Source organism: Abramis brama, assembly GCF_963993115.1.
Source record: "Abramis brama genome assembly, chromosome: 14".
NCBI classification, from domain to species: Eukaryota; Metazoa; Chordata; class Actinopteri; order Cypriniformes; family Leuciscidae; genus Abramis; species Abramis brama.
The window spans coordinates 30,183,840-30,211,789 of NC_139976.1; the positions used below are offsets into that span (position 1 = coordinate 30,183,840).

The 27,950-nt window shown below is 35.9% G+C and overlaps 1 protein-coding gene across 1 annotated transcript; it reads right to left on the reverse strand.

Moving 5' to 3' along the window:
• Positions 1-14,998: 14,998 nt before the first annotated feature.
• Positions 14,999-27,913, reverse strand: tut1 (terminal uridylyl transferase 1, U6 snRNA-specific). The gene is made up of 10 exons (XM_084134559.1): positions 27,719-27,913; positions 26,628-26,818; positions 25,439-25,639; positions 25,228-25,342; positions 21,452-21,576; positions 21,122-21,348; positions 20,881-20,990; positions 20,437-20,559; positions 19,189-19,281; positions 14,999-16,446 (listed from the first exon to the last, which is right to left on the reverse strand). The coding sequence occupies exons 1-10, from the start codon at positions 27,849-27,851 to the stop codon at positions 15,308-15,310; spliced, it is 2,457 nt and encodes an 818-aa protein (XP_083990685.1). The 5' UTR covers positions 27,852-27,913; the 3' UTR covers positions 14,999-15,307.
• Between the last annotated feature and the right edge of the window lie 37 nt (positions 27,914-27,950).

A 27,950-nucleotide genomic window follows, 5' to 3' on the forward strand; every position in this document is an offset into this window, starting at 1 on the left:
CCCACCCAGCACTTACACACAACCAGTGTTAATAATGAACTAATGAGTCATTGGCTCAAGCCATCCAACCCTGTGATCTCAATATATATGAGACTCTGAACATTAACTAGACAGCTGTATAATACTAAAACTAACTTAAATTTTGGTTCTGAAATTATAACATCTCAGCCATATATTTAATATGGAAGCTTGTTTCCGCCACATAATAAAAAGGTAATTGAGACTTTTCATCTCACAATTCTGACTTTCTCGCAATTGCGAGTTTATAACTTGCTGACTTGTGAGAAATAAACTCGCAATTGCGAGTTATAACGTCTGAAATGCGAGATATATACTTGCAATGGCAAGAAAAAAAGTTGCAATTGCCTTTTTTACTTTTTATTCCATGGTGGAGCAAGCTTCCATAATTTTATGCTGTTACATAATTAAGTAGGCTATATATTGTGAATATTATAATGCGTTAAGCACAACAAGCAGGGGTATACTCACAATACAGCACGGCCTCAAGTGCCTTACTGTCATAATAACATGGTTGCTGCATAACAAAAATATTAAGGGCATACATTTTCATTAAAAAATTATTTTGTTAAAGGAGCCGTATGTAAGATTGTGGCCAAAACTGGTACTGCAATCACTTTCAAATTACTGTAGAACAGTGTATCCCCTCCCCCTCCCCCCTGACTCGAGGTTGCCAGATAGGCTGCAGAATCCAGCACGAACGTTTGTAGCTGCAGCTGTGGTAACTAGAGCTGAGCTGGCAACCCGGATGCAGAAACACTACTGACTTCGTGATTGGTAGATAGGTGGAGGGTGGCGCTTCAGGCCAAAACACAACATGACAACATCAACATCAGTTGAGGGCTGCAACTTCACTTTTTAAATGACAATATCCTGGCCGTACTACTGTTGTCGGTGATATAAGTATTTGAAATGAACATGATTTCTTAATGTCTAGTGACATATCAGGGCTATTTTATGATTAATTGAAATACATTTCTTACATACAGCTCCTTTAAGAAAAATAATTTGGTGTTCTCCCACAGGAATACATATTCCCTCCCTGACATGTAAACTAAGGATAATAGTTGTCAATGGGTTCTGTGCAGTTATGCACTACTGTATTTCGACTTGAATGGAATGATGTAGGCCTATTTAAAGGAATAGTTCACTTCACAAAAGGAAAATTCTGTCATCATTTACTCACCCTCAAGTTGTTTCAAACCTGTATGAGTTTATTTCTTCAGCTGAACACAATAGAAGATATTTTTAAGAATGTCAGTAACCAAACAGTTGCTATACCCCATTGACTTCAATAGTATTATTTTATTTTTTTTAACTATGGAAGTCTATCTACTGTCTGGTTACCGACATTCTTCAAAATATCTTCCTTTGTGTTCAGCAGAAGAAAGAAATTCATACAGGTTTGAAACAACTTGAGGAAGAGTAAATGATGACAGCATTTTCATTTTGAATAAAACTATTCCTTGAATAGTTCAGATTCCAAACTCTGATTGGATCAACTGTTTGTGTTTGAAGCTATTGTAAAATAGTCCATACACACAACTGTAGTGCACATCAGTTGAAATTTACAATAATGTAGGCCTACAAATTTGCAATAGGGAAACAAAAACAGCTAGTGTTTGAATTTAGTTGTTTAAGGTTATTAAATACATTTAACTTCTTAATAATCATTGGTGTTTTTTTATTATTATTATTATCAAACTGTCATTTTATCAAATTGCTTTACACTGACTGAAACGTACACCCCTGATGTGGTAAAATCAGCATACAGCTTTTAGTGGCTTATGGACCTTTTTCATTCTACATAATATTTTTATGAATGAAAATAGGGCTTTGATGACCTTACCGTCTTAATTTCCTAATATAACGTCTAATTTGAACTAAAACACGTTTCCCGTAACTTTTTGTCACTAGGACATTTTTCTGAAAGATGTGTTGTCGTTGTGTCAGATGAATGGTCAACACCCAGGAAGCCTATAGGCTAAAACCCCTTCGAAAACAATAGCGTCCATTGAATAAGGTCTATTTGAAGGTTGGTATTTGCGAAAAATATTCATGAGACGCGTTTGATAAAGTGTCTGCTAAAATAATAGGCTACTTTAATAAATGTAAAATGCTTCTCCATTATTAGGCGGAGTTGAGCAAACACACAGCGCGTGCTGAATGCGTGCAGAGTCTGCAGACACGCAGGCCTTTATGGAGCGTGGAGCTCATGTTTTGACCTTCGTTAATCCAGATTGCGTCCAACTCACAAGTCAAAGAAAAAAATGAATCTTTGTACACTATTGTCTTAGCATCACGATTAACTAAGACATTTGTAACGAGTGGTAAAAAAAAGAAGTGATAAAACGAATTGTGTGGAAATGGGCGCCTTCACGTTCTGCTGTGTGTGAGCGTGTTCTCTCGCGACTGTGACGATGGCGATGCCGCTCTTGACGCAAAGAATTCCTCTCAAATCTCCAATTGACAGACATTCTTTTAGAATAAAGACTCTGGAAGAAAATGAGAGCTGGAAATGTTAATTATACGTCATTGATTTGTAAAGAAGGCAGGGGTGGTTAATCAATATTCATCTTGATCTCGATCACTTAACTAGCCAGTGGAATTAATCTTCAAGTGTTTTAATGAGACAACTATCAGAGCACTCAAATTACAAATATTGACTAAGAACTCGATTATGTTTAAGCTTAAGTGTCGGGAATTAAATTAGGGAAATGTAATAATATACAAATAATATGGATGAACAGACAAATCCAACAAACTCTCTTTGAAAAGCTACTATTTTGTGTTTGAGTAAATCATATGAATTTGTATGATATCATTCATACATTTTCGGATGATCTGCTTTTAGGCCCTACTGATGGTTCAGGTCAGGGATGGACCTTCTTCATGCTTACATTTTTTCCTACAAATTCATATGATAAGATCAATGACATAATTAAAATAGTTACATATTTCTCATGAGATTGAGTTGAAGTTTATGTATTTCTGTAATTTTTTTCAGTGCTGCAGCAATTACATATTTATAGGCCAGTTCCCTCGATAGGATTTTTCCATTGGCTTTTTTATTATTGTAGAGCTCCGCAGAGCTCTTTTGTTCATCATGATAATCTTCACAAATGAACACAATCTTAATACATTTTTATGAAGCCCAAATACAGTCAACAGAAGTAAAAAGCTAAATGTATTCTTTAAACAAACTACACCATAGTCGTGTAACTTCAACGTCACCATCACTAAGCTTCCGACAACTTCAGTCTTTATTTTAAAAACATTTAGCAACTTGTTAGCAACCACCTTTTTCAAGACAAGTAAAAGCTATAAAAATCACAAGGGGGGTAGGTATAATGCTGATATATTTTATGTCATAGAATTAAATGAAGAAATATCTTGAGCATGTGTTCACCACAGACCTTATTTCAGACTTTTAACCAAAAAACCCATTCAAAAAACCCATTGACTTCAGGACGATGGAATCAGAAGTGCTAAAATGCTAATTCATTTCAGGGTTTTGGCCCACAAAAATAGGCTACTTCATACATGCAGCACTCTATTGCTTATTATGAAGCCATTAATCAGACAGTCATACAAATTAATCTGCATTCTTCTCATGAATAGCTGCTCAAAATTGCTATTTTGTGTTTACTCTTCCACCTCAAGTCACCTTTATTTATATAGCGCTTTTTTGTTTCAAAGCAGCTTTACAGTGAAAACAGAAAAATGACGCATTTCGGCTGTTGTTCAGCTAAAGTAATTTCAGTGTTAATTCAGTTCCATTGTAAAGATCATAAACTATTAAATAAGTTCATTTCATAAAGCAGTTCTACAAAAAATGATGGCATCGTCCAGCTCAGTTCAGTTATCAAACAGCAGCATCAGTAGACCTACAGTCAGAGATCAATAATGTTAAATATTAAGTAGTATTGTTAAATATTATTCCACCTCTGCTGAATACTTAGGCCTAATTAATTCTACTCATCTAATAAATCTGTATTCTTCATTCAACAACTGAGTAATGAATCTTCTAACTTGTTATTAACTTTTGCAGGTAAGTAAAGGCACATGGGCACTTTCTCTCTGAGTTCCCATAAATGCAGGAATAGATTAAAGTGTGAATCATCATGTCATGGCCGATCATGAAGGCGTATAGAAATTGTGTAAATCTCAGTGGTGCATGGTCTGTACATGTTTTCTTGAGGACATTTTCTTCAGCAAATATAAATATGATATCAGCCTACAATGTGTAAGATTGATACAGATTGCTTGTTCCTCTGTTTATATTACGCATGCAATTTACAGGAACACTTCCCGTGGCTTCTGTTGTAAAAATTTTAGGATTGCATCGGTGGTTGGAGTCGCCCAGCAAGTGCTACCATAAAAGTCAATGAGGAGAAACAACACACAGTAGATATTGATGCTCACACTTCAGCTTATCAGTATGAATAAACACTGAGAAAGCCACACCAGATAATACAAGCACAAACTGATTGGCTGAGTGTTTACGCTATGATAACTCTACAAATAATATCCTCTGACGCGGAGATTGTTGTGCGGATGAAAGGCTGCTCGGATGAACTTGAGAGAAGAAACGTTTTGATCTGAGAGTGCTCTGCATGTTCAATGTAGATACATCCATAAGAAAATTAATGGTGTTATTTCTGATCAATACTGGTGGGAACACCTTTTTACTATGGAGCTTGTTGTAATTGTATTGATTTTAGGTTTTAACTGGATTATGTGTAATAATTCCACTAGGCATAAAAATGAAATCATATGAAGAATCATAAAAACGTGTAGGGAGAGGGAGTGATATAGGCTACAGAATAAACATGACAAAATAAACAGGTTAGAGCAGGAAAACCGAAATGCCACACATGGCAGATAAAAAAGACAACAGTTTATTATTGTACATGAATGTGGCCTATTCCATCATATAGAGTATGGTATACATCTTATCCTTTTGCTGTGACTGAATCCTTCTTATTTAAAATAGAAAATGCACCAATGTCAATTTGCAATGTAGAGTTTAATTGTAAACAGTTTACACCAAATGTCTAATGCAGGGCTGCCAACTTTTGAGTTTAGCTTGGAGTGAGATTTTTTTTTTTTTTTTTTTTTTGGCGAGGGGGGGGGGGGGTATGTAAAAACAAATATTGCATCACAATAAGTGTAATTGTGATTGTCAAAACATTTGGTAACTAAAGAGAATTTTATGAAGTTTAGTGACAACATGTTACAATGTTTACATTGTACAATGACTGGTAGGATACAGTTTTTATTATTGCTTGACAAAAATTAATCTAAAATTAATTAAAAAAAATAATCTCACCTAATGCTGTAAACAGGGCCCAATCTGCTGGTATTATTAAAGGTTAAAAATAACAAATTAAATTAAATATAATGCAGTTTTTGTTATAATAACAATTATTTAATGACATAAGTAAAAAATATAATAAATATGTAATATAGTGCTCAGCAAAATCGCCTCTCTAGCTATTTTTTTCTATTCAATTAACATGCTATGGTCATTAAATGGCTTTCCTGAGCTAAATGTAACGTTATGTGACATAATTGTTCTCCTGCTGTTATATTGACCTCTTTCCGTGGTTGAAAAACACTAATTGGTCGATATTATGTATACTTTCGGTAAGTTGTACTGCATCTTTAAATAAAAAAGTAACAGATGATCGAACCGAGCACTTGACTTCAACGTGCACTTGAACTGAGGCGCTCAGCGATCCGTCACGTCACATTTACAAGCGCCAAACGTATTTTTGTCTGAATTTCGTAATAAAATTGACGGAATCTAAGAGCTGAGAATTAGTTTAATATTAAAAGTACCTCTTTGCTCCGCAATTTTTCTGTGCGTGAGAAAATGGATGTGTGGCGTGAGAGCGTGTGAAAAGTGTCAATTGCGTGAGTCTCACGCTCAATGCGTGAGAGTTGGCAGCCCTGCTAATGGGTGCTTTTTAAGGGTAATTGACATGAGGTGTGACACAGCATCAGCACTGTCCTGAAAGTTTAACATTTTCTTATTCCTTTCTCAAATATACAGTATGTGTGTAATTCAAAACTTGGGTATAAAACGTTGCTGCAATTAGCTATAACAACTTCAAATTTGTTGAGATAACTTAAAGGGATGGTTCGGAGTAATTTCAACCTAGGGTCCTTTGCACCATGACCTCAAGCCAAACACCCCCCCAGAAGCCTTTTTTCCCTTGGTCGAACATTATTAAAGTTAGAGCTTATTTAGAGATATCAGCTGAATGGCTTAGTGCAGGCGCTAATGGATCCAAGGGTTAGGGTTAGGGTTAGGGTTAGGGTTACCCCACTAATAATGCCCAGAATGGTACCAAACTTCTACAGTACAAATAGGTTCTGTACTCATAAAACGAGGCATTGGAAAGTTTATAAGTACATCAGGAGTTTATTTAAATAACACTTGCCTAATGGCTTATGCTACCGCTAACCCGGACGTCGAGGTCACTTCCGTGATTTGGGAAAAGCACGTAAAAGTCCTGGCAGAAAGCGATGCAAAAGGATGTAGAGTAACGATGAATTATTATTTTTTCCGAAGTGTTGACAACTTAGTGTTAACTAATAATTGTTGCAAACTGGTACTACCAACAAAATATTAGTGCATTCCTGGAACTGGGCGTCATTACACTATGCATCGCTTTCTGCCAGGACTTTTACGGCCTATTCCCAAATCACGGAAGTGACCTTGACGTCCGGGTTAGCAGTAGCATTAGCCGTCAGGCAAGTGTTATTTAAATAAACTCCTGATGTACTTACAAACTTTCCAATGCCTCTTTTTATGAGTACAGAACCTATTTGTACTACTGTAGAAGTTAGAAGGTACCATTCTGGGCATTATTAGTGGGGTAATTTACGAGATACAACCTTGGATCCATTAGCGACTGCACTAAGCCATTCGGCTGATATCTCTAAATAAGCTCTAACTTTAATAATGTTCGACCAAGGGAAAAAAGGCTTCTGGGGGGGGGTGTTTGGCTCAGGGTCATGGTGCAAAGGACCCTAGGTTGATTTTACCATCCCTTTAAATATCCAACTTAACTAATGTTAACTAAACTTAATATTTAAGTCAAGCACAAACACATACTTTGTTAAGTTGAAACACACATTATTTCTTATTTTAAGGTTAAATTTTAAGTTGTGATAAATAATCACAGCAATCATGTTTTACAATGTGTGGTCCAGTAAAAAAAAATCAATACAGAAAAGTCCTTCATATCCATACGGTATTGGGCCGTATTTTTACATCAGTTAAAAAATATTGATGATTGATGGTGAAAATGTATTTAAATCTTTGTGAAATTAATATGTACTAAGCCATTTCTGGCTATGGTTATGTTTGTGTGAGAAGCCTAACGAACCGAAAAGACACGTGGAAAATAGACACAAAGACAGAGGCAAGAAAAGTTCACTGCCATCATTCAGACAGAAAGGAGCCAAAAAGCCATTTATGACCATTTATGAAAAACTGCAATCGTTCATTGTTTTAACTTTGCTACCGTACGGTCTTTCACTTACGCACACAAAATCCTGAAACTTCCTGCATTTATGGCTGTCCTCCTGTCTCAGGGATAATGTTAGAGAGTCAGAGGAAAAGATGGAATTATTATCAGACTTATCGCATGTTATGGCCTCACTAATGTGAGCAGAGTGCTTTGGTAGCAGCCTAGCATGTTTACACGAGCTGATTCAGTTCTGAGAGACGACCTGAGAGAGTTTGATGACCTGAGAGAGACAGAACACTGATAGCATAATGTCAGTCCAAAAAAAAAAACTAAGAATAAGACATTAGAGAAAGAGAGAGGGAACATTTCCAAAGTGTTTAACATGCTTTAAATTACTTTAATGCACATTTCAGATAAGTGAAACTTATCAACATATGTGTGTTTGCGTGTGTGTGAGTGGCCATGTAGTAAGGTCATAGTGAAAACTGATATTGTTTTTATGATGAAACTTTGTTAACCTATTAGAAGTATTGTAGTCCTGCATTGAGTTAGTAATAGATCCCATTCTAAGGAAATTTCAGGAGATTTATTTTTAAAAAGTTACTGCTGAACTCTTATTTTACCATCTCAGATCCAAACTTCCAGGCAAACCATCCATCGAACCATTGAGGGATCACAATATAGGATACGTCCACACAAATATAAAAAATGGTGAACAAATTTGTGTTTTTCCTTGGGCTGATTCTAAAACTGCATAGTTATTTAGAGTTACTTTTCTTAATCATAACACTAAAACGCAATGATATTTATATACTTACTTCAAAGAGTGCCTAAAATTACACATTATAATTGAAAAAAATATACAATTAAAGAATATTTTTTGTGATAACAGTCAAACTTTTGAGCTTGACAAGGAAAATATACATGTAAACGTCATGAAATACTGATAAAAGAGAAACTAATCTTTGTTTAACCATGTGGTCACAAACATGATATTACTCCTGTAAATATGATGCCATGATGATCAAACCATTATTTTAAAGAGGGGAAAATTATATCACAACAATTTGAACAGAAAGCGCAAAGATAAATTCTGGATTTTAGAGGGGAAAAACTATATAGACAGTAAAATCATTTTAATTTAGGTAAAAGTTTTACATTAATAAAATTAAATCATTTTTAAATAAACTAAATTATTATCACTATATAACGTAATGGGGAAATGCAAATTAGCTGATTTTCATTTGAAAAATAAAAATGTTTTATTTGAAATTTACTTTGCATTACACCCCCAAATATATATATCAAATCAAAAATGCAACAATATGTATCGTGGATAGTGACAATATGTATTGTGCATAGTTCGCCCAAAAATAAAAATTACTGTGTAAAAAAATAATTCCAGTTTTCAGAGTTTTAGTGTCAGTACTACATTATAATGTTGAATATATAATAATGCAATGGGGGAATATTTGTGGGTCCTGATCATGCTAAATGTCTTATGTTACCAGTAAAAACTGTCCTATATTATTTTATCTAGTCAGTGACAGAGTGCAAGCATGTTCTTCTAAAATAATTCTGTATTTTCAGCTTCAGAATCATGAATATTTTTATTCTGGTGTCACCATTGTCCTGTGCATTGGGTTTCAAGTCCAAGCCTATTAATTTCCACACCCAATGTAATATCAAATTTAGCATTTTAATCAACAGTACATTTTTTGTTAACCTTTTCACGTCTTGGAGTATCGGAATAATATCGTATCGTGAGTTCAGTATCGTGATATGTATCGAGTCTTGACATGAGGGTATCGTTACACCCCTATAGACAAGCATATCATTGAGACTAAGTTCATTTTGTAAATTAGAGTAGTAGTAAGTCATAGGAACAATGCCGTTGTTTGATTGTACAGCTCAAAGGTTAACCACATGTTAGAGGATGGGAACTGGGAAAGGATCTGTAAAGACACTGGTTACTCTCAGTTAAACAGTGAAGACATGCCCTCTTCACACTTCTAAATGCTCACTATTGTGTGGCTGTTTCATTGACATTTCTCAAATCTCCCACTGGGAGATAAATAGCATCTAACAACAAATAAGTGTAGTGACTCAACTGAAACTAAATGACTCGTAATGCAGACAACCCGACTGATTTCCCTAGAGTCTACCTCAGGTTACAGAACCATGCCAATCTTTCTTCTTCAGTTAGCATCCTCTTATTAAAACAGATAAATACCAGTTGATGTGCCGTTAAAGATTTACAGCTTAAATGTGTTGTGCCTGAGTCATTAAGTCGCTGCCGTTCAATTTCTCCACTTTTCGACAATAACATTTTCTCTCAAAAAGTAAAATGTAGTTTGAGCTTAAAAAACTAGACCTTTCATAAATCTTTAAAGATAGAATAAACATCTAGACCATTCAGTCTCATTACTACTTACTGTTAAATGCTAGCATATAAACCTAAAGTTATGCAACTAATGCCTGGTTTCACAGACAAAGTTTAAGCTGTTTAAACTGAAAGCCACTTTCACTGACATATCGTCTCAAAATGTACACCAGTAATGTTTTTTTTTCTAAGGCAAGTTTATAAAAGCTACTTAAATATCCTAATTTAAATAATTAGGCCTAATCCTGGCTTAATCAAAGACAAACCAGCCAACTCCCAAATTAATATATTCATTTTAAATAAACCAGGAAAAATTCACTTGGCTCAAAAAGTGTCATGTTTTAATCGGCAAAAAAAAAGCATTCAAATCTACATATGAAAAATCTACAATAAGAAATAATGAAAAACTCAATATTTTAAATTTAATATATTTCAATGGTAATCTAATAGAATTTTTTTATTAAATTTAATTATTTAATTATAATTTATGTTCAGTTATATATCAATTATTTTAATTTAATAAAGTTTAATAAAGGATTTAGTGGTTTTGGGAGCATTTGGAAGCATAGCATTTGAAACTATAAAACCGATCAAAGTGGTAAACAGAAAAACAAAAGATTATTGGAGCACGTTTTACAAGAAAACACTATTTCAGGCTTTCGACTTCAAAATGCTGTTTAATTCAATGTTACTTACCGTTTCTTTGTTGTTAATTGTTAAGAAATTGTTAAAAGTGACAAAAAATTCTACACCATTTTTTCAGTGTAGAGAGATACAGGGTGTGTCTGAAATTGAAGGGGTGGATTCTGGAATCCACTGCTGCTTCAGTGTATATTTAATGAGTGATTATAATCAATGTATTCATCAATATTTTTCCTTCTAAATATCAAATGAGTTGAATGACTTCTCTAGGCTTATGAGATTTTACTAGAAGTTACCAGTGTGATTACTGAAATGTTATTTTCATGTATTCTCTAATGTCTGTAAATATATGAGAGGTGACTGAAGGCCTATTTATACTTCTGCGTCGAACTGCCGCCGTAGCTACGTCGTAGGCTGTGTGTAGCGCGCGTACCCTTCGGCGTACCCTGACGTGCACCTCTCCAAAAATGTAACAACGCGTCAATTCTACGCGGACGCAAGCGCTGTGATTGGTCTGCCAGAACCCCTCCCTCGGGGTTTCACATGCTCCCTAGGTGCGCGTCAACGCGGACAACAACGCAGAAGTATAAATTAAAACCAACACGTTGCCTATGGCTTATAGGCTCCGGCGTAGGTCCGACGCAGAAGTATAATGAGGCCTTGAGGGTCTGGCCCAATGCCAGAAATGCAGTTTCAGTGCTTTGCTCATTTAGCCCGGCTTCCAGAAATTAAGTATGGACTTCTTTAACGTGTCACTATATCCATCTGTTTTTCTAGGATACCCTGACAACTATGGTCACAGGGGTCATTGAAGTCCATAGTTTAAGGGACCATTTCTCAGTTAAAGCCTTACTTTCCAGTTAGACTAAAGGCCTCATTATACTTCTGCGTCGGAGCCTATACGCCGTAGGACGTGTACCTATACAACGTGTTGGTTTTAATTTATACTTCTGCGTCGTTGTCGCGCACCTAGGGAGCATGTGAAACCCCGAGGGAGGGGTTCTGGCACACCAATCACAGCGTTTGCGTCCGCGTAGAATTGACGCGTTGTTACATTTTTGGAGAGGTGCACGTCAGGGTACGCCGTAGGGTACGCGCGATACACACAGCCTACGACGTAGCTACGGCAGCAGTTCGACGCAGAAGTATAAATAGGCCTTAAAGTGTCCTCTCCTTGAGAGAGAGAATGTACTATCTTGATGTTTAGAGAAGACTCTCTCGTTTATAGTTAGAGCCTGGCCAAATCCAACCTTGAGGAAGCTGTGTGTTGGTGTGTGTGTCAGTCTTTTTGGTTAAGGAACAAGTGGCATTATTGGAGATGGACTTACTTGTTTTCTTTGACACGTTGGCGCCCAGCAACCCAGATCTGCGACCTGGAAGGTCACGACGTGCCTAACTTCAGGGTCCGAGTGTCAGCTGCCTAACTGATGGAGATATGCTTCAGTCTATCTGTATATGTGTGGAAAATGTGTGTTTATCTATTTCTTAGCCAATCAGAATCATTCAACCTGAAGCAAGGACATAGCTTAGACCTTGATGAAGTAACTGATCTTTGTAACTGTAAGCGGGGCGGCCTACGAACTCCCGTTTGAGTCTTAAAGCTGACTTCTGCTGATGAAACTGCAAACTATGTCTTTAATTTATTATAATTCTGACTCTTGTCTTATATTGACTGCACTTCTGACTCCAGGTCTTAATTAATCATATCTGGTCCTTGGGTCTTTAACTGTAAATCCCCTAACAAACTGGTTTACTCCATACATTTTATTTAATCTGTTTATTTCAAACACTGACTGTTCTCTTCATAAATGGACAATCTGATGCAACAAATAAAGAAAAGAAAAATCAGCTCACAGATGTCACTGATGACGTCATCTGTAATGTACCATAAAACAAGCATAATACCCATAAATACATACATGCTCAAAAATATACCAGAACACCACGGAATATTGACATTAATTTTAATATCAAACCGAATGCTTAAAATACAGCGGCAAATTTAACCTAAATTAAAAATATATATATTCTACAAAATTTGAAACAGGTCTGCATTTTCTCCAACTCTTTCCAACAATAAAAAATAAGAAAAATACTACTACCTCCTTCATTTTATCTCTTAATTACTCTTGCATCCACAACAAACTGCATGAAATAAGGCAGAATATGTGCTGTTCATTTGTGACTAATCCTCCAGTGCCATATACATTATCTGTAATGAAGCAGCATGCCTTGTTGTGTAATTACAGTCATTTATCTCTGCACACACCTTTGAATTCTCACAGGTTTTCCATTCTAACCATGTCTTACGGCCATAGCATCCACCACATGGACATCAGGCTGATGGGTAGAACAGGTCTTGAATATTAACATGGAAAGAAATCTTCAAAAAGCCATATAAGGTGCGTAATTTAATTTACCGAAGGTTGGTAATTCCTGTACATTTTCATGTCACAATCATGTCTTAATATATTGGATAAAACATTAAACTCAAGTTATTAATATTGAAATCATATTAGTTCATTTTCTTACATCACAATACCACTGTAAATTGAGTATACAGGTGGATTTTATAAAAGTTTTGCCATATCAGGGTTCTATAAGGGCAGCCACTGGTAAAGCCTTTGAGCTGTGTTTGATCACTACAATATAGTGGTTTTCAATTTGCATAACAGTGACTGTAAAATATGTATTTAGGTATGGGAATGGCAACTAACCACTGAAATACAATACAGGGCATACCAGCTTTAAAATATCTCAAATACTATATTATATACTATATATGCATTTATATTAGGAGAGTTTTAGTAGAACATTTGCTCAATTCCATGTGAAAATTCATAAATTTACCATTTATAGCAGGAATGTGAACATCTGTTCCACCAAGATACATCTGTATAGGTCTTAAGAGTATATGTAGGTGATTTATAGTTTCCAAGCAACACAACAATTAGTTAGTATTAATTAGTAATTAGTATTAATTAGTATAAATAATGAATTTGACAAAGGAAGGAAAAGATTGGATGGAATGTAGCTCGTATAGATCTATAAACTTTATGCATCCAGCTAAACTATTAGAACACATTCTTTTAATATTTTTTAAAAGATTTAATAGATACCAATCAAACAGGTTTTGTAAAACAAAGACATATGATAATATATGGCAAACCCTACACATAATTGATCATTTCAGAATAAAACTAGTGCCCTCATAATTAGTCTAGAAGCAGAAAAGGCGTTCGATTCAGTGAGTTAGGATTTCTTATATTTAGTTTTGGAACGTTTTGGATTTGGAAATGAGTCTCTTAGAATTATACAATATTTATTCAACTACAGCAAGAATTAAAATGAATGGTGACATTTCAGATGATATTACTTTAGAAAGGGGATGCTGACAGGGGGTGCCCATTAAGCCCTACCCTATTTGCTTTATTTATTGAGCCATTGGCACAGCTAATCAGAGATGATATAGAAATAGAGTAGTCAAGGATATAGAACACAAGATATGTTTATATGCTGATGACGTGTTGTTTCTCACATGCCCTGGTTAAATCATAAAAACAGACTTGAATAGATAGCTTCTCCTACCTTTAGATTTATATAATCGAATAGAGATTATAAAGATTAATATTTTGCCACTATAAGCCAATATAAGTTAGACAGAAGAAGAACGGCTATGTGTAAAACACAGATGAGTACAACAAATTCAGATTTATGGAGGGAATTTGCTTGGAAAAATGCACTAGGGTTCTTCATAACCCCCAAAGTAAAATATATGCAAACTGGGACTCAAAAGGCTGGTGAATGCTGGAAAAAAATGAGGAAATATAATGGCTGATAATTTTCACATCTTTTGGGACTGAAAAACGTTATTCATACTTATTAACAGGATCTGAATAGAGAAATAATGGGGTGGAATCTTGAGTGTAACTTTAAAACAATGTTACATGGGCATTTCTCCTTCCAAAATAACAAAGGAGGACATAAACCTTTTTAATATATTACTAGCAAGTAAGAACTAGTAAGAATGCCATTACAAGGAAATGGCTCAAGGAAGATCCTCCATCTGTATATGAAAGGCAAGAAAATGTAAATGTGTACAATATGTCAGAAACTCTGACCTTTTCATCAAGACAACATACTAATAGAATTTCATCATATTGGGGGAAATAGTAGAATAGAGATGAAAAGATTACATCGTGTACCTATGTATGTGCATATGTGCTCAAGTATACATTCTGTATGTACATGTGTACACAAGAATATGTTCTTATGTAAGGATGAGTACATATATGTTGTCTTTTTTTTTTCCTGTAATTGTTTGGGGGAAAAAATAATAATAATAATAATAATAATGAATTTGACTCTTGCAAATACCAGATATTCACAACAGATCAAACACAGCGCATCAAATCAGATTTTGAAATCATAACTATCCATTTTATAAAGAAAGCTACAGTCCGGGTCTTAATGGTTTATACTTTCAGTTTAAATTTTAATGTCAGTATTCACATTCATTAGATTTACATTATAGAGGCAAACAAGCCAAAATCATTAAAAAAAAAAAGAAAGCAAAACCCAATTCAAACAGGAAATAAAAATTGAACTCAAAACATGCAATACACAAAAAGCATGTAATATATTGTTATATTGTGAAAACATAAATCACTAAAATATCTTTTTTTTTTTTTTTTTGCTTACAAGGTTTGCAAAAAGTATGCCTCCATCAAAATATGCAGATTTTATACAAATTCAACGTTTAACCAAAAAATTATTTTAATTATGACATTTCTGTAACATCCTCTGCTCTCCCTAGGATCGTTTCTGCCATCTTAGGCAGGAAGGCCTCTAGAAAATGGAAGAAGTCTTGAAAGACGCCTGCAGTATCGTGGCTGGGGTGAAAACGGAGGACAACCTTGGTGTTTTCATTCCCGCCAACCACTTCTGCATCCACTTTGAACAACAAATCTTGAATTTTCTCCTCTTTCTCCACAATGCTCTGTGTCACCCTGCTTTCAATGTGAACGCAGCCTCCTTCAGGTTTGGAAGTCTCATCACTCGTCTTCAAGAGATCTCTCCGCACTTTCCGTCGGCCTGCCCAAACACAGTTCCTTTGAGTCCAAGTCCAGTGGACCGGCTCTGGGTGCTCCATATCAACATCCAGTCTCTGTCTTTTAGCTTGTATAACAGTGGAGGTTGATGGACCCTCCTCCATTATAAGAGGCCTCTTCTTACCAGCTTCACTTTTGGCTTGAGGACCAGTATCTTCTAGACTCTGGTTATTATTCACCTCCATTTCATTTCCATCTCTGTCAGCTTTGTCCAGACTTTGACAAAGGGGTGCAGTTTGAGCCTCCTCAGAGGGTGAACATTTTAAAATTTCTTGAAACACCATCTGCACAGCAGAGCAGACCTTTGCAAACCAAAGACCCCTAAAACCCTTCCCAGCCAATGCCAGCTGGGCACGCAAGGGTTCTGGGAGAACGGCTGCCTTGAAAGGGATGCTGATCTCCATAATCTTCTCAGTCTCGACCTTCGGACGGGGTCCTGTTTCAGACGGTGCAAAGAGCCGCACAAGACCCCAGGATTTGCCCTTGGTTGATTTGCGCTGGTACTGCAAACTGCGGCAGTACTTCTCAGCCTCGCAGCATTCTCTCTTGAAGTTCTTTTGCGTTCGTTCGTTAAGGTTCCCGGCCACATTGTGGTTTAGCTCAAATGGATCCAGGACATTCATTGGGCCCAATTTAGGGGCAGAGGAGCGCTTCGGTTTGGGACTAGAGGCCTCTGGAGCGTTTACCGCTTCCTCGTCTCTTCGAAGGAAGTCTGTAATAGGCAGCACACGGCCGTCTCGCAGAGACACCACTGATGCAGGGAAATCAAACTGTGAGTAAAAGGTGAAGAATCCAAAAAGCAAAGTGCCTGAGGGAAAGGAGATAGGGAAATTTATATGGAGAATAACAATTTGCTTGTCCATGAACGCACATGTAACATAATTTACATCATTTGCACAATCTAATGATACCAGTTGCATACTCAAAAACAAAGTATCGAAATATCTGATTGGATGACTGAGGAGAGCTGTTAAATATCATTTTAGTTTAATAGACATTCTTATGGTGATTAAAACAATGATAAAAATGTTGACTAGTGTTCATTTTGTAGAACGCCCCAACCAGTCAAAAAATAACACCAGAAAATAGCTGGACGGAGCGTGGACGTAATGCAAGTGTATAAAATGCATATGCATAGTTCAGTTGAAACCTTGCTGTTAAACTGAATGTACGAAGCAAACTGTCTGCTTAAATAACACTGAAATAAGAATGCGCTGTTTATCTTTAGATCAGTTACAGGCAACTGTCAAACACGTCCGTCTAGTGCGTTTACATTGAAAAACAATGAAAAAGCAGTGTCGTGGAACGGAAAAATGCATTGTGTTCGCTACTAAAGCAAAACAGTGGGCTTCCATGGCATTTTCTTTCAGAATTGTCATTGGACAGTAGAAAAGTATTTTATTTAAAGTGAAAATAAGATTTTTAAAAAAACTCTCATACCATGGAGAGCTGTGATATAAAATGTTCTGTATAAATAAACACCAACAGACAACATTTTGTTCAACATCATCTTTACTTTTTTCATTATTTTGTTCATTTGTCCTTTTTCTGATACTGTCAATTAACATGGGGGACTTGACTAATGGCATTTGATTCACTTTCAACCACTCCAGAAACCACTCAGTAATAATCCAGAATCCAGAAACCACTCAGTAATAACCGCAATTTAATTTTCTAACAATATTGTGTGAAATAACCATTCACAATTACTGAACAACCTTTTTCATATTAGATTTCAATGAATATTTCCAGTATTTATTGACTGAAAACTAGCCCATGTTGCCCCTGTTGGTAGATGTTGTAACTACACCATTACACAGCATATATAATGGATGTAAACAATGTTCAGCATGTTCCTTATTGTTTCAAAAGCAGATTTCTTACAAAAAAAAAAAACATATACAAAATAAAACAAATCAAAAATACTAATATTCTGGTAGATAAATTATATGATTACATTAGAAGAACTAATTGAGTACAGCAGGGTGGGTCGACATTAGCCAACCAATTACCATTTAGATAAATGGCAATAAGACAATCTCAGAAGAAATAGGAAGACATTTCCCTATTTATTCTGGGATTGCATTACCCACAGAAGATACATGCAACTACGGAAGAGGATTAGGGCCAAGCAATAATAAAAAAATAAAACCATCTCGGGATTAAAGTCATTATAATGCGAGATTAAACTCGTTAAATTTCGAGAAAAAAAAGTCGAAATACAATCTTGAGAATAAACTCATTACATTTCGAGAATAAAGTCGTTGTGTTTCGAGATCGATTTGAGGCCACATTCATCCTAACATCGAGCCTACTGCATGCGTTTCAGCCATCGACACGCGAGAGAGTGAGTGAATTTTGACTTCATGCATGTATCTTGTTGATTATTGGTGTCTTTGCATACCACGTGCGCTGCAATAGTGCTATATGCCGTATCAATAGTTCCTAAATGGTCCAAGAACGAACCCTTTACAGACCTGGTTATAGCTCCACATTGCTTTCTTCGTATAGCCTAGCCTACACACAAATCTATTATAATGATTGTTGTACACAACGACTTTATTCTCGAAATTTATTGAGTTTATTCTCACGATTATTTCGACTTTTTTCTCGAAACACAACGACTTTATTCTCGAAATTTAATGAGTTCATTCTCCAGATTGTATTTCGAGTTTTTTTTCTCGAAATTTAACGTGTTTTTTCTCGAAATACAACAACTTTATTCTCGATATTTAATGAGTTTATTCTCAAGATTGTATTTCGACTTTTTTTTCTCAAAATTTAACGAGTTTAATTTCGCATTATAATGACTTTAATCTCGAGACAGTTTTATTTTTTTTATTATTGCTTGGCCCTAATCCTCTTCCGTATGCAACAGCCTTCGTTTACATGAAAAAAGTTTATTAAAAGTAATATAGTGCATTGAAATACGGTTGACAACCAGTTTAAGTAAACATTTTAAATATCAGATTATTACCTAAATTACATGAATATGTAATTAGAAGAGTATCCAACTCTGTATCCAAACTATAATTTGCGATGTTAAATAAAACATTTAGACCTGTAACTAAACTTTTAAACTGTACAACTCCTTTGGCTGCGCAAGATGAGAACAGTAACCAGACAGAATGCCGGTTAAATGATAGTTCACCCAAAAATGACAAATCTGTCATCATTTATTTACCCTCATATCGTTCCAAACCTGTATGGCTTTCTTTGTTCAGTGGAACATAAAAGAAAATATTTTGAAGAATGTTGGTAGCCAAACAGTTTTAGTTCCCATTGACCAAAAAAATGGAAGTCAATGGGAACAAAACATTCTTCAAAATATCCTTTTTTGTGTGCAGCAGAAGAAAGAAATGCATACAGGTTTGTAATGACATGAGGGCGAGTAAATAATGACAGAATTTTCATTTTAATCGAAAACAGATTGCCTTGTTTACATGAGCAGGCACTTTGCCACCTTATTAAGAGTAACTGGTTTAAGAACGTTCATGTAAACACTCACAGACAAGTCAACTGAAATGAGCTAAAAGCATGTGGTACTCACAGAGATCTTCAGTGTTTTTGCTGGGTGGTACACTAAAGGGCTGACTAGGAAACGTACAATCCCATTCCTCAATAACGCACTCTTCTTCCTCACCTACACAAACAAAAATCATTTTTAATAGAGCTGTGGAATATAATCGTTTTTACGATGCATGGCACTGCTGATGTGAACAATTCTGCATCGATGCATAAAAACAAAAGAATCTTAGAATTTTTTTATTAAATAGGCATATAAGACATAATAATGTGCTGTTTTATTGATATTGCAGTTTTTATGAAAAGAACATGCATGAACGTGAATAAGTGCAGGATGTGCTTGATGTTAAAAAGAGTTAAGAACAATAAGCCATGAAAAAGATCTCAATACATTACTTGCGCTGACTGACACACACCCAAAGCGTGCACACAAATAGACACCTCTCTCAGACAGCATGCAATCGTGAATTCAGTTCTCTTTAGTGGCATATTCCACTTGAACGGATCATTTTTTCAAAATATCTGTCTTGAGTATTCATGTAAACATTGTCGGTTATGTCTTAAGTGAACGTAAACAGTTGGGGGGGATTCTGATGTGTAACATTATATTAGATCCGTGCATTAGGTCTAATAGGTGCAATATAATAAATCTGCTGCTGTCTGTCATTAATGTTAATCAAGGAACAGAAGAAAAGAGGGAACCACTCACTGTTCTTTTCTAAACTTTTGTAGGTTTAAAAAAATCAGTTTATGTGTAATTAATACATGAAAGACTGCAGTGATTACTTTTACATTTATTTATTAAATTTCTGTATTTCTTACTCAACAGCTTCGGTTAAATAGATGTAAAATGTAAAAAAAAAAAAATGTACAGCACTGTTAAATTAGTTTGTTTCTTTGTAATATTGTATTCGCTCTATTGTTTGTTATTTGCGTCTTTGTTCTTATTTTTAATAACAAAGATAAAATAAAAAATAAATATAGTGTGATTATTAATATAATAATTAATAAAAGAATTGGAGGAAAAGATGCATTGTGATGCTCCGAGAATTGTAATCGAATCAAGAGGCAAGTGATGATTTACACCTAATTATTAATACTTTTAATACACATCTCATACTCTCATGACAGATGCTGTTTTGTCTGGCTTCCTATTGCTTTTGAATTTAATATTTCTTTGAAAAACAATCAATAAAATTTGTACTATGTAATAAAATACAGATAAAACAACTGATTAAGGAAGTTAAATAAACAGTAGTCCAGATTAACGCACAGGCCATGTTCTTGAGCTGATTCACAGAGGGAAGCACATGAGGGTCTCGATTCTGAAGGTAGAAGATCACCAGCAGTGTAAGAGCGTAATTGTTCAACAACGGTCCAGGGCCAGACAGGTTCCCTATGACATTAGAAATGTACAAGGTTTAACTCAGAAAACTGTACATGCATCAAGAAATGTCCAGGCCGCCATACTGTAATTTAAAAAAAAATAAAACTGTAAAGTATATGTCTGAATTATTTTAACACTGACTTTAATTAAAAACAAAAGGATTTATTACTTTTCTACAATGAAGTGTCATCATTTTACAGAATTGAGAATACATTTTTTGCACTGAAAATGTATGTTATAATCATTAATATGCTGTCACAATAAAAACTTAACAGCAGTAAAATGTACCTTTTTTTATAGACAATTAATTATCATATAAAACTATATTACCTGCTAATTGTTTCTGCTTAGCCCATAATCGGATGGCGTAGACTAAGGGTCGCAGTCTGGAATCGATGCCTGAACACAACTGCAGAAATCGAGTGTTTCTTACCGCCAATCTGATGTAAAAAGGGAAGACATTATAGACAAAGATTTCAAAAACCTGAAGTATACTACTGTCAAATGGGGTGCTACATTCAAATTGGTTTATTTTACAAAAAGAAAATGATCAAAAATAACTGTTTTCAACCTATTGTTGATTGTGATGTCTCCTTGGAGGTTGAGCTCTCGATGACTGAATTTGACCACAGGAAGTCGGGCAGTGCTGAGCGTCTGTACTTTGTGTACACCTGGAACGCACTTCCTCAAAATGGTTGCAACAAGCTCCAAAATTTCAACAGGAGTGGCAGTAGACAGGTCGATGTCGGACAAAATGGAGTCTTCAGAATGGCAATCCTCAGACTGATTTTCTCCTGTCTGTTGAAATGAGTAGTTTTAGACATTTTACAGATAGATGTAAATAGATTCATTATTTGATGTTTGAGTTCACAGATGTCCCGTATTAGAAGTGCTAACACACCGATCCAGCAGTCTTTGCACGAGCTTGAAATGCTTTGGTGTTCTCAAGGTCGAGGAACAGATCAAGGTCACAGGAGTGAATCCCAAATGTGTTCACAGAGGAGCCAAAGGGAACAATCTGGCAATCTATAACACATGACACAAAGACTTTTTTTAATCACTAGAAAATGAACAGGAAACATAGTTGGAAATAAAGCTACTTCTGATTCTGAAAAAAAATCCAAAACTAATGCTGCTAAAAAAAAAAGTGTTGTACTATATTCTGCACTGATTACAGTCACTTGGAATATGGAAAAGCTTACATCCAGAGGCTGGAAATATTGCCATTACTTTGATTTTGTCAATTTATAAGATTAATACTATGCTTTTACTCAAAACTTACTGTAAACCACCACTGAGTGTTTGTAATAAACATTGAGTGTTGTAATGTAATCGAAAGATCCCAATGACTTTGTATCAGCCACTCCTCTCTTCCTTCTCTGCAAATGTCTCCACTGGTAAAACGACATAGTACCACAACAAAATTAACAAATTCCTCTGACTCTCGCACACTTTTCAAAACCATTTTCCTCCCTTCTTTGTCCTCCTCCTCCCCATCCTTCAATGACTCTAACAGCTGATGGCCATTCTTCATAAATAAAACAACCATCAGTGACCAATTCTCCACACCACAAACTGACAAACACATCTTAACAGCACACACTGGATATGATTGCTGCTTTTAACACATAACCACCAGATCCTCCTTTCAACCTCATGACGAAGGGCATCTCACGAACCGCACTCCAGTGGTTAAAGTCTTACCTCTAAGGTAGGTCCTTTGGGGTGTCTTGGAGGGGTGAGGTTTTTAAGTCGCAACATCTGGCTACTGGAGTGCCTCAGGGCTCTGTGCTTGGACCACTTCTCTTCTCCATCTACACTAGGATCTGCCATTCAGAAAAATGGCTTTTCCTGTCACCTTTCCCATGTTTATGACACACAACTCTACCTCTAATTCCAGCCAGAAGATCCGACGGTAGCTGTAACTCCTTCCAGGACAGCCAGGAACCTTGAAATTGTGACTGATGATCCGTTAAATTTCACAGACCTCATTGCTAGAACTGCCCGGTCCTGCAGATTTGCCTTGTACAACATTAGGAGGATCAGGCCCTTCCCATCAGAGCATGCTACACAACTCCATGTCCAAGCTCTTGTTCTATCCAGACTGGACTATTGTAATGCTCGCTTGGCAGGCCTTTCAGCATGCACTGTCAAACCTCTGCAACTGATCCAGAATGCTGCAGCAAGAGTGGTCTTAGGGCCCTTTCACACCTACCTTGTTTGGTCCGGACTTTCGGACTTTTCAGTTTGGTCCGAATCAAAATTACAGGTGTGAAACCTCCCCCGGACCACAGTCCGGACCAAACAGACGAAATTTGGTCCGACGAAAAGAGGTGGTCTCGGTCCGGATCAAACTGTTCAAAGGTTTGGTTCGTTTCTAGTGTGAAAGCATTTTCTGTATGGTTCGGACTTTTGGACTATTTACAGGAAGTCCCGGTGGTTCCCGCGTAGCCTAAACAACTGAAGAAGAATATTTATGTGCAGATCTGTCAGTCCTGCCCACAGCGTTTCTTCCAGCTGATTCGCGTGCGTGCGCGCGCGCACACACACACACACACACACACACACACACACACACACATTTGGCCAGCGTCCTGCCGGCGATGATAAAATGTTCGCACAACGAGGACGTTCATTTGGCGAATTTGAACTAGCGTCGAGTATAGTTGGTGCTGGAGGAAGTAATGCCGTGATAATAACAGTATATTGGCAACGATATGCGTCTGCTCATTCATTCTTGTCAAAGTTACCCGCCGAATTGACAACACGCTGACGTCAGACGCACGTCCGTTTACAAACCAATCAATGTCAATATGCAGCCATGTAGATGATGACGACAGGACGCAAGTACGTCATGAAAAGTTCTTTAGTGCGCTCGCATAATTGCAATGTGAAACCAAACCAAAACTAACCAAATGTATACAAAGTATCAAAACATGAACTCTGGTTCGGACCTTGGTGCGGACTTTCAGGTGTGAAAGGGCCCCAAAACGAACAGAAGAGAGCGAACTTCACACCTCTCTTCATCAATTTTCACTGGTTGCCAATAACCACTTGCATCAAATTTAAGGCACTGATATTTGCCTACAGAACAACCACAGGCTCTGCACCCCATACCTAAACTCACTACTTCGGACTTAAGTGCCCTAGAGAAGCTTGCACTCTGCAAGTAAATGGCGCTATGTGATGCCATCTCAAAGAGGCACAAAATCACTTTTACAGACCATTAACTTGACTGTTCCCTGCTGGTGGAATGACCTGCCTAACTCCACCCGAGCAGCTGAGTATTTAGCCATTTTCAAGAAACGGCTAAAGACGCATCTTTTTTTTTGGTCAACACTTGACCTATCCCTCAGGTAACATTTTACATACAGGCTGGGTACAATTAATAGTATATGATTTTATCATCTAGTACATCTATTTTGTAACCATTTCAAGTTTAAACAGATATTGTCATTAAACCCTTTCAATTACAAATTATGTGCTATCTACAATCGGGAAAAGACAGGGCAGGTTATGAACATGTAATACGAGTGACACGTGCAGCAAATGTTCTCATAAAAAATTATTTAAATAGAAATGATGATTCTGAAAGAAACTCAAAATAAATGTGTAAATATAGCCTAACATTCACAAGGAGCCACAAATATGAAGTCAGAATTTTGAGGAAAAAATATGCAATTACCAATTATGTGGCGTGTAATGGAAAAGTAATATAACAAGGAGTGTCACAAATTACTGTTGTCAGGTAGTAATGAGTAAAGTATACTACTACTTCTGAAAGGAGTTAGGTGTAAAGAGTAATAAATTACATTTTAACGAGCCCAACAAAGATTGTAACATACATGCAAGTGTAACGGATCATCAAAAAAGAAAAAAATAGGTCAAACTTGTTTCTATGCAATATTGTGGATTGGATTTTGAGATGTGGCTTTTATTTTTAAAATGATTTATATTTAGGGCTGCACAACTTGGCCAAATATTATACTGTGATTATTAAGTCATATTTTGATATAAACTGCGATATGATCACTTTGCAGCTGGATTTGAAGTGGACACAAACCTCTTTTTAGTTGTGATAAGTGACTCAGTCCACATTAAAACTGGTGTTAAAACTGGTGTTTTAGGAATCCAATTAAATTTACTACTACTAATAATAATAAACAACAACAATTATTATTATTAGTTTTAACTTTAAAATGAAAACAGAAATACATTACCGTTATAAATTACAATTGTACTGTAAAATAAAATGTGATAATTATGTTTTATTTTACACTAAAAGTTATAATACAAATATTTATTTCTTAAATTCTTCACTTTCAATCGTTCAAACCTTCAAACTTTTAACACTTCAAATTCAAGTGTTTATTTTGCCAGAAAACTAAAATAAATGCTATGAGAACTTTTGTCAACAAAAATGTTGGAAATTATACAAAAGTGAATTTAAATAGTGTGAACCCACCACACACTGCATTTCCAAATGTATGTTTAACTCATAGCACATGCAGAGATGAAGTTCTCTGCATTTACTGCATTTGATTTAATTATTAGCTTTTCATAAACTAACAAACCCCTGCAGTTCCATCACGAACCCTGCATTTTGGAAACCCTGGTTTCCAATAGGATAAGGATGCAATGATGGAAATCTGGTTCAAGTTTGAGTTAAGAATGGACCTGGAAAGAACTCTGTGAAGACTCCCTGTAGCAGCTGAACTAGGAGATCTCTCACTTTCTTCTCACTGTCATTCAGCTCAAAAAACTCCACCACCTTTTGTATCTGCTCATTGACCTTTTACACACAAAAAGAAAAGAAAATGTAAAAATGAGAAAAAGCTTTAAAACAAGAAAGCTGTGTGAATGTAGAACACTTTAGATGTACACTTACAGATGTAGCCTTGCAGATCTCATAGTTGAGTTTGTCCAGGCTGATCTGGATGTTTTTGGGTTTCCCCCTGCTGGACAGTTTGAAGTCTTTCCTCTCTCTGGGTTTTACACGGAGCTGGAGTCCATTGAGCTGATGCTGTAGCTGTTCCAGAGCCGTCTGAGCGTTATTTGGCTCGGAGAACTCCACGATAGCATACACACCCTACACAGAACAACTCTCACATTAACATCTCCATTAACTCTTCTGTCTTTCTGACTAATATCATGTCTGGCTTTACCGAGTTAACACCTTCACATAATCACAACCTTTATCACAACTTTTTTTTATATATTTGTTTTATGGGACGCTTTCCAATGCCCAAGTCTCTATGATAATCTGCTCTCTAAATAAATGTAAAGTATGTAGACACACAGGTATCATTTGAGGGCTTGTTTAAATCATTAAGCCCAAGTACTGTATAAGCAACAGTAATAGTGATGCTTGCCTTAGTAAACACCACTGATAATTGGATAACATTAACCACACATTTACAATCCCATTTCCAGAAAAGACTTTGTAAAATGCAATAATGTTATATAAATAGCAGTAGTGTCTGATTCTGTGAGTGAGCACATTAGTTATCACAAATGAAAACCAAAATCTTCTTCTTAAAATGTGCTTCTCAGTGCAAGAATGAGGCCTTGATTCCTGCTCTAGCTGCATTATAACATTCATTTAGTGTTTGCATGTTTGCAGTATTAATACAAGTGTAGTATAAGATTTACCAGCGGGAATGACAGCTACAATCGTATGGTGTTTGTGTTTGTCTCTACAGTTACAAATAAAGCCACAATAAGCTCATGGAGCGAACCTGTCAATCATCTTGATGGACGACGCAGAGGAAACTCTGACTTGTGAAAGCGAAGCAATCAAATTCAAATGTTTATATTTACAAAATACAATTAAGTTGGACAGGGAAAACATTGGAAATATTTTCCTTGTACTTTTTTGTCAGATAAATAAATAACATTTTTGCATTTTACAAATGTCCCAACTTTTCTGGAAATGGGGTTGAAATGCCAAGATAATTTCATATTCTGAATTTGATTTATGGCAGACCTTCAAATAAAGATGCAAGCAAGACAAAGATCAAATGATTACCATGAGAATAACCGGTATACCACATGATAAAGATAGTGTGTATATTAACCTTGTCCTTGTCCATGATCACATCTGACACCGGCCCAAACTGTGTGAAATACTCCTTCAGATCGGTTTGAGAGGTGTCTGGTTTAAAGCCGCTCACAAACACGCTGTTTTCCTCCTGAGCTTTACGCTGAGCTCTGAGCCGCTGCAGATGCTGGTGCTTTTTTCCTTTAACATGATCTTCCAGGCTCGACTCTGCACAAAAAACACTTCAGTTAAATGTGAAAGCAACATCGTTGATGGAATACCGGTGTATCTAAACAGTCAAATGTTTGTGATGATTTTCTTAATTCATATTTTTGGTAACACTTTACAGTAAGGTTCCATTAGTCAACTTCTTTAGTTAACATGAACTACTGTAAGAATGAACAATACTTCAACATCATTTATTGATTTTAATGTTTATTTCAGCATTTACTAATAAATTATTAAAATCAAAAGTTCTTTTTTAACATTATATAATGCTTTGTGAACGAACAAACAATGAGCGACAGTGTAATTATTAACAAACATTAACAAAAATGGATAAATCGGCTACTGTAACAAATGTATTGCTCATTGTTAGTTCATGTTAGTTAATACATTAACTAATGTTAACGAATGAGACCTTATTGTAAAGTATTTCCATATTTTCTTATGCATATTATTAATTTGTTTTTTTTCTCTTTTATTAATTCTATCTTTGAATTCAAGTATTCACATATTTATACTTCATATATTACCTTCATCATATATCAATTTAGTTGATAATTTAAGTTTCCTTAATTCTTTTCGATTTTTGTCCACTTGTATTTACGTTACCAGAAACAGTGCTTGTAAGACGTATGATGGTAACGTTATTTAAAATTGGATGCAAAACCACACTAGGTCTATCTATTTTTGCAGCTGTAGCATTTCGAAATACTTTGGTGCGTATGATTTCCATATTTACAAAACTCAAAGATGCTGCAAGAAATACCGTAATATCATCATAGTCCATAGAATGTGTTAAAACGTACTTTTGGCTAACAGTGAACTAACAAGTTAGCAACGTCTCGAAACGTGTCTCACTTGTGTTAACGTGAGCTCTACTGTTTTTAGTTTATTACAACTTACTGTTGGGTATATTAACACTGCAGAGGTTGCAGTGAAATCCTTTTTGCTTTGTCTGGATGTCTTTATCGAGCTCCATTGTGAGGCTGTGGTGGTAATTCCGAAGAAAAGCGTCCAAGTTGTTACATATAACCATGCATATAACAACTCAAATCTCCCTCCATGATGTTCCGCTGCGTCCCTCCCCGTAATTCTCCCGACAGAATCACGGAGCGGGGAATTTTTGTTCCGCCCT